General features: G+C 48.9%; 1 protein-coding gene across 2 annotated transcripts in view; it reads right to left on the reverse strand.

Moving 5' to 3' along the window:
- Positions 1-3241: 3241 nt before the first annotated feature.
- Positions 3242-8567, reverse strand: part of PURG (purine rich element binding protein G) — a 63916-nt gene continuing 58590 nt past the window's right edge. For both annotated transcript variants that reach the window (XM_025215941.1, XM_025215940.1), the window contains exon 2: positions 3242-3661. In XM_025215941.1, the coding sequence (XP_025071726.1) occupies positions 3532-3661 (130 nt within the window). In that variant the 3' untranslated portion in view covers positions 3242-3531. The remainder of the gene's footprint in view (positions 3662-8567) is intronic.

The following is an 8567-nucleotide window of genomic DNA, read 5'->3' on the forward strand; positions in this document are numbered from 1 at the left end:
TGGTCATTCCTCAAGGAAGCGATCCTAAAAGCTCAAAGGATGTCCATTCCTTTTCATAATAAAGGCAGCAAAAGGCTTGGAGACTGGTGCCTCCTGGGTCCCCCCACGGCCGATCACTGAGGTGGGGGGTGTGGCGGGGGGAGGGGTCCCCTGCGCACTCGGCAGCAGACCCAGAAGTGGACTGGAAGTACTTCCAATCCACTTCTGGGTCTGCCGCTGAGCACGCTGGGCCCCTCCCCCACACTCCTGTGGGACGTTCCATCCGCTCCAGCATCTCAGCGTTCATGAGCTGCGCCTGGTACCTCGAGGTATGTAGAAAAAGCATATAAATCTGTGTCTATGGCCGAATCGCTGATTCTCTGAATCAGCATCGAATCTTCAGATTTGGATTCGGCTGAATTGAATCGGGACAGTGATCCAAATCAGCTAATCGAATCATTGTCCCCCAAATTGGGCTGAATCCAAATCAAATAAGGCCCGTTTTGCACACCCCTACTGATCAAGTCACAAATTCCAGGACAGATTCTTTGACTTCCCGAGCCATGCAGTAGAACTCAAACTTTACAGCTGTCCCCATTCATTGTCCCACGCACTTATGTGTATGAACAGATGTTCTCAATGATGAACAGCAGCACACTAAATCAGTGCTCAATTCTTAAGCACTGTCCTTGCAACCAAATACTGGGGAGCTGGTTGCAGTGAAGAACCCGTGTGGATTTGGGCATGGAGGCATGGGACTCAGAATCCCTGGTGCCCCATGCCTCCACACTGGGACCTGCTTACCCAGACCAGCTGAAAGTTATCAGAGCCTAGACTGTCATCCCCAGGGGTTGCAGGAAGGGGGACCTGTCTGTTCACGCTCCATGAACCCCAAACAGACATTAGCAAGATGTCTGAGCAAATAGACAGCTTCACTGTGCCTCCTGGTCTGCATGGAACCCTTCTAAGTTGCTCCTGCTCCTGGCTTGGACCTCCTGACTCAACCAACGGCTAGCCTTAACCACAGACTTGTCTTGACCCCCAGCTTGGTAACTTGGACTCTGTCACTTGACTTCGGCTTTCACCAAGGTAACCCCTGTTCTAATGACTGTCTATGCCTCAGTCTACCTTAACATACACAGATACATCCTACCTCTTCCTGTGGAGGAGCTAGGACCCCAGATCATACATCTTAAAGTCTAAAGGCTTGACTCTACTTGCTGAGGCACTGCTGGGGACAGACAGTCTAATGCTTTCATTGGCAGCAAGTTAGTTGTAGTCTGTGAGGTGAATCTGGTCTTGGTGCTTGCAGGACATGGCTCCAAATGTCTCCCTTGCAGCCCTTTATTTTACTATCTCTTGTCTTTTGTGTTTTGTTTCCTTTTACAGGTTGCTGAGATGCTCAGATCAAACCATACCAAAGAGGACAGACAGCTCTGCTGCCATGCCAGCAAGTCAATTGATATAATGGGAGGTGCTAATACCTACAGCAGGTATTATAGTTGCTTCTTTACATGTTGCAGATAACAGAGACAGAGAAAAAAAGAGAGAGACAGAAAGAGAGAAACTGCATTATGAAAGGGTGCTTAAGCACTGGAGAGGGTGTAGAAAAGAGAAAGTGCTGACAAATCTTCATTACAGCAAGGGAGACATGAAGAACTCAACCTATTCAGCTTCCTAAAAAAGAGTAAACCGTGACTTGATTACCATGTATAAACATTTTCACAGCGAAAAAGCAACATGACCCAAAGGCTCTCTACTTTTGCAGAGAAAAAGAAAATGAAAAGCAGCCACCCATCTCTTTCTTAACTGCCCCATTCTGATAGCTCCTTACCAGGTTTCTGTCTCCTAGTGCTGGAGTTTCCTGTTTCCACTCACCACATCAGTGCTTTATCCAGATATATCTTCACAGGCACCAGATCCTCTGACACGCTGTATCCCCAGCAGCAGCTAATTTTGAGTCAGCAGTTAGCTTGGTTCCATTTTGCATGAGAGTCTGTAGAGAAGTTATTCTCAACCAGGGTGCCAAGGGACTCTGAGGTGCCCGGAGATCTTTTAAAGGGAGCCTCAAGGTGTGAGGACACAATCAAGTGCATGGAGACAAGCACAGGCTCAAGCTTGTACCTGCCTGGTGACTGCCCCACCCCCGTTGGCAGACCATCTGCAAAGAGATAAGCACTGTAATACATTTGATTTTGAAATGGAGTGCTGCTAAATTCACAAAAGTTATGGGGGTGGAGGGGGGAGGGGGGTGCCTTGAGACAAATGAAGGGTGCCTCAAGTGTAAAAAGATTGACAAACACTACTATAGTGCCTGATGCTAGAGCACTTACCTGGGAAGGTGAAAACCTGAGTTCCAGTTCTTCTCCGAAGAATAATTCTGTATTTTATACAGAGTGGAACAGCTTTGACAGGAGAAATTCAGAGGGAGATTTCTCTGCAGAATACCCTATAGTCTTGTGGGTATGCCACTCTTTTGGGGTGGGGGGGGAGGCTAAGCCCCCCAGTGTTTTGAATCTGGGCCTCCCACTAGGGGAAAGCCTAAATCACTGAGTTATTGAACAAAAAAACCTTCCTGGCTGTCTTCCACATGGGACTGTGTGTGCTCTGAAAATGCCTACCAAGTTAAGCCCTGCAGGGAAAAGGAAGACATTTCCCAGCTGTGAATATCAACAGGGCTTAGACATGAGCTAGGCTGAGGCAGTACTGGATTTGCCCTGCAGCAGGCATTCAGTCTCCCAAGGAATTGTACTGACAGCAACTTTGGTGCCAGCCAACAGGGGTCTAAGGACCTACACTTTGGAGTTAGGTACACAATATTAATACTAGTCTGTAGAAGCGAGCTTTGTACTTACATCTTGTGTGTTTCCACATCAGTGTACTGTCTCCTAAGCCAAAGCGTATTTCAGCATTGGAAAATAACAGGAAAAGCATGTTGGTCAATGTACCACAAAGAAATCTGTTTTGATCTACAAGATTCGCTCTGTCATCTGGGAAGCACATTCATGGCAGCAAGAATGTTTAGACATTTTAGTATCAAGAGTCTAACAAGCTGCACTGTGCATTATCAAATAGTGATTTGATGTCATTTGTAACTTAAGGTAGTTTCATGGACAGGAAAAGAGGCACTTCTCTGACTCTGGGACTGCCTATCACATTTCAAGTTCCTGTTCCAATGTCCTGAGTTATCATTATTATAAAAAATGGGTCTAAATTGTTAAAAATGCCTATTAAAAACAAACAAACAAACAAACAAACAAAACCTCAGACTTTTTTGTGAAAACTGAAAAAAAAAATTCAACTTGAGGCAGAGAGCAAGAATTTAAAATTTTGGCCTCAGGATTTAGTTTAGTAGTTAATTGGTTAAAAACAGAGGCTTATATAGGATCTGCTAGTCATTTTTAATGATCACATTTATTTGCATAGGACACACCCTAAATTGCATCGTGGTTTTGGAAGGCGTAAAAAATATTTCATCTTACCTACTGCAGCATAGGCTCACCATAGCTGAAAGCTGGCTCCAGCGAGCAGAAGCAGAGTCCACTAATCATATCAGAGAATGAACCAGGAATGAAAGGTCATCCCTTTTGAACATGAACTTGCCTGAGATCTTTTGAGCAGAATAGCAGGAAGACTGTGGTTCTGGGTGCTGCAATTTGAGAAGTATGTGGAGAAACTGGAGCTGTATGAGGAAAGGTTGAGAGAACTGGGTAAATTAAATTTGGCAAAGAGGAGATTAAATGGGCGAACACAAGTTTTCAGATGACATAAAGAGGAGGGAGAAAACTGGTTCTCCTCGCTGCTGAGGGGAGGATGTAAAGCAACGGGTATAAGCTGCAGCAGAGGGGATTAAGTCTAAATCTCAGTTTTTCCTTACTGTCAGAATAGTAGAACAGTGGAACCAGCTGTCCACAGAAGTTGTGGAATCTCCTTCCTGGGAGGTTTTTAAAAAAAGGCAGCTGTCTGGGATAGTACAGAAATAAGTGCATCCTGCATTTGTGCAAGGTGTTGCATGAGATCAGGGGTGGGCAAAATATGGCCTGCGGGCTGGTTCTGGCTTGCTAAGGGATTTTGTCTGGGTTGCAGTGAGTCCCTTGGCCCCACCCAGCCCAGGGACATGTGGCAAGTCCCACCACCCCTGTGTGCACAATGGGGCTGGGGTGGTACAGCAGCTGGACTTGATTCCCAGCAGCCCTGGGGGCAGAGCGCCCCCCAGTTGCCACTGCCAGCCTTTGCCTCTGCCGCGGCCAGCTCCACCCTCAGCCCCATTGCCCAGTCACCCTGGCCCATCCACCCCATACCTGCCACCAGGAGTACTGGATGGACCAGGCAGGTGGGACCCAATCGAGTAGGGCACATGGCCCTGGATGGAAACAAACCTGGGACCCAATTGGGTAGGGTACACAGTCAGGTGGTTGGGACGGGGCTGTGGGCGGGCAGGCAGGGAGTGGTGTCCGGGAGCAGAGCAGGAGGGCGGGACTAAGGCCAGGGCTGGGATCAGCATCACGGGGTGGTGACAGCACAGGGCTGGGATCTGGGACAGAGCCATGATTGGGGCAGGCAGGTTAACCCTTCCCTATCTGCTTCTTTGGGGGACATAGTGCGGGCAGCCACAATGCCTTGGGGGCAAGGGACAAACTGGGGAATGCCAGGGTCAGGGAGGAAGCCCAGAATGGGAGGCAGAGGGGAATTCTTAGCTTTCAGTCCTCCAGGCCCCTGCTGGCCTGAAGTGCAACTGCTCCAAACTCCAGCTAGCTCTACCACCAGTCAATACTTGTGCTGCTCACAACGTAAGTTTTAATAAATTCATCACTTAAGTCTTCAGGCTAAGATTACGGTGTGTTACTAAAGAAGGAACATTGACACTTTTTTTTTCAGAGACCTGAAGGATAGAATAGGATCACACTTGGGTTTCTCAGTCTATTTAGTGCAGGGGCGGGCAATTATTTCAGGCAGAGGGCTGCTTACTGAGTTTGGCAAGCCATCGAAGGCTGTATGGGTAGCCCCGCCCCTTGACATGTGCCCCACACCCTGGTCACCACCTTGGGACTGGAAGTCCTGCCCCCTAACTCCTGACCTTTGCCACCAGAAGTCCCTCCCATTGCACCCAGAAGAATTCCTTTCAGCAAGGGGTTTTGCCATCTCAGAACCAAAAAAATACCAAATGATATTCTAAAACGCAAACGCACTACAACATTAATTTAATTTCAAAAATATTTTTGTCCTGATTTACATATATTTGTGTAGTATACATAGAGGTGATTGTATAATAGGTTAAAATGAAGTCTTACTTTTGTATATTGTGGGAGGCTGTAGGCAGGAGGGTGGGTATAGGTTTGTGCAGGGGTGGGCAATTATTTTGGGCAGAGGGCCGCTGAGTTTCGGCAAGCCATCGAGGGTCGCATGACAGGCAGCCAGGGCAGATTAATATTAATTTTCTAAATTTTTTAGGGGCCCCGCAGGCCTGATAGAATGGCCTAGTGGGCTGCATCCGGCCCCCCGGCTGCATTTTGCCCACCCCTGGGTTTGTGGGTATGTGAGGTCTGGGGGAGGGTGTGTGTGTGGGGGTGTGGATAGGTGTGGCGGGTGTGGGTTGTGTGGGTATGAGTTTTGTGGGGTGCTGTGAGTGTGTGGAGGGAGGGTGGCTGGGGAGGGTTGAGGAGGGGGAGGGTTTTCCCACAGCCTGCCCTCCCCCACCCCCTGGTGGCAGGCAGAGCCCCCACCGTTTGTGGGTATGTGAGGTCTGGGGGAGGGTGTGTGTGTGGGGGTGTGGATAGGTGTGGCGGGTGTGGGTTGTGTGGGTATGAGTTTTGTGGGGTGCTGTGAGTGTGTGGAGGGAGGGTGGCTGGGGAGGGTTGAGGAGGGGGAGGGTTTTCCCACAGCCTGCCCTCCCCCACCCCCTGGTGGCAGGCAGAGCCCCCACCAATGCTTCTGCAAGCCCGCCCTCTGTGTTTCTGCCACTCCTGGCCCCAGGGCACTGGTGCAGGTCCTGTGCTCCTGCTCGCTGCCACTCATCCCCACATCTGCCACTGCTGCTGTTCTCCTGCTGCTTCCCCGTGTCCCCTCCAGCTGCTCCAGCACCACATCCCAGCTGTTCCTGTGGTCCAGCACTGCAGCTAGGAACCACATGGTGCCAGAAAGCAGCGGGTGGAGAGGGGGAGTGGGAAAATGGCTGTGGCAGGTGGGGGCAAGAGGCAGTGAGCAGGCATGCAGAGTGCAGTGACAGCCAGGTGGGAGCATGGGGCCCATGCTGGTGAACCAGGGCCAGTGCTGATGGGGCCCAGAGCAGGGTGGCAGGAGTCCAGGGTCTGGGCTGCCAGGGGTCTATGGAGCTGGGCTGGGCTGTGCTACTCAAGCAGGGAGAGGAGGGAGCCAGCTCAGTTCCACAGAGCCCCTGGCAGCCTTACCCCTTGCTCCTGCCACCCTGCTCTAGGCCCCACTGGTGCACCAGCATGGGCCCCACACTCCTGCCTGGCTGTCACTGTACTCTGCATGCCCACTCACTACCCCTTCCCCCCACCTGCCGCATCCATTTACCCGCTCACCCCCTGCCCGTCGGCACCATGTGGTTCCCAGCTGCAGCCCTGGGACTGCAGGAGCCAGCCCAGCCTGCCCTGAGGACTGGGGCAATCACCCACAGACCTCTCCTGCCTCCCTCTCGCCCTCCTCATCTGTATTTCCTTCAGTGCAGGGAGGCAAGAGCAGTCCTAGGCCAGAAGTCTCCAGCAGTCCCTGATAGGCAGAGGCTTCTGGCTGGGGCTCCGGGTAGGGAGGGCTGGAGGGGGGGGCGGGGCCAGGCCAGACTGGCTGCTGTGGCTGTTTAGTTCTGCCACTGGCTCCATCTGGGTCCTACTGCCCCTGGCTCTTGTTATCTTTGATAGGCAGCCGGGGCAGATAAATATTAATTTTCTAATTTTTTTAGGGCCCTCATGGGCCAGATAGAATGGCTTAGTGGGCTGGATCTGGCCCATGGACAGTATTTTGCCCAACCCCTGATTTAATGTCTAATAGGTGGAATAGGGCCATAATGTCTTCTAACTTTGTCACAAACATAGCATTGCAGTGTTCCATTGCTACAGGGTCTATATCCTATCAGAGGTTTGTATAAAGACAGACACTGAGGATAATAGGAGGAAGAGCCTACAAAGTTTATAAAGCCTTGTTGTTAGGTCAATACCCTGTGACTCCAAATATACTTACTGCTTTCTGAGTTATACAAATTAGCAGGGCAGCTCTGCAGGTGGGGCAGCCATGGCATGTGGTGGCAGTGCATCCAGAAGCCACTGTAGCAACTGCTATTTTTTTGCCATTCCTTCCTCCCACACACTTCCCAAACCAAAGGCAGAGGCTGCCCTGGTTACTCTCCCTTCCAACAGATATGGTACTGTAACTAGTCAGAAAACGCGTCTGACTCAGGAAGGAGAACTGCTTCCTGGTGATCAGAAAGGCAGAGAGAGGTAGTAAGAGCCATGTTAGTCTGAAGTCAGGCAGAAGTTAGGGTGGAGTTGCACCCTTATATACCAACTAAATCAGAGCTGCATAAGTCTTTGTAAGCAGCAGCTTACTTCATTAGCCATTATGAAGATGTCAGTGATGCCACCTTGATGACTACACAGAGAAACCAGCTGTTTCTTCAAAGGACTTTTTCTGGGACAATGTAAATTATTACTTTCTGAGATTGTTTTTTTTTCTAATTTTACATATTAGCTTGCAGCTGCAGAGGAGACCATACAAGCTGCCTTTTAAGTAAGCTTAAAATGGCTTATCCATAAGATAGACTACAAGTTGATTTGAATTTATACTTACATGTTTTGGGAAATGGAAAAGGTAAGGGTGGTGCTCTGCAAGTGTGGTGGTGCATTTAAAATAGTACTGATGCATTTTAAATAATGCTATGTGAACACTTGGACATTTTGTCCAGTCCTATCTCCCTTGAAGACATTTAAAAGAATATATTGCAGCTCTGAGTACCCAATTATGTGTGTCCAATTATAATGTAGGTCATAACAACATTAAAAGCAGTGCTAGGAGAAAAAAATGTGGTTTAGCTATATTATACACTTTTTCATTCATTTTCATAAAGGATTATTACAAAGAAAAAACAAAACAAAACTGTGCACAGATTTTTGACAATACAGGTAGTTTTTTGTTCGGTTGTAAATGCCAGTAAAATTACTGCTTTGAAAGAACAGTTCTTATGGTTCACCTTTCTGGTCCCCCAAATTCACATTTCAGCTACAGTTCTTGATCATGGTTACAGACTTGGGGGAGGAAGAAGAGGAGAAAAGAAGAGCAAACACTGGGCTGCAATTCTGGGCCATAGGAAGTTGGGGTGTGCGAAATGGGCCCTATTCAATTTGGATTCGGATTCAGCCTAAATTGGGGACAGTGATTCAATTAGTTGATTCAGACACTGTCCCTGATTCAATTTGGCCGAATCTGAATCTGAAGATTCAATGCTGATTCGGAGAATTTGTGCTTCGGCCATAGACACAGCTTTAAATGTTTTTTATACATACCTCAGGGTACCAGGTGTGGCTTGTGAACATTGTGATGCTGGGGCTGATGGAGCGTCCCACAGGAGAGCA

This window comes from Alligator sinensis, unplaced genomic scaffold (assembly GCF_000455745.1).
Source record: "Alligator sinensis unplaced genomic scaffold, ASM45574v1 scaffold1546_1, whole genome shotgun sequence".
NCBI classification, from domain to species: domain Eukaryota; kingdom Metazoa; phylum Chordata; order Crocodylia; family Alligatoridae; genus Alligator; species Alligator sinensis.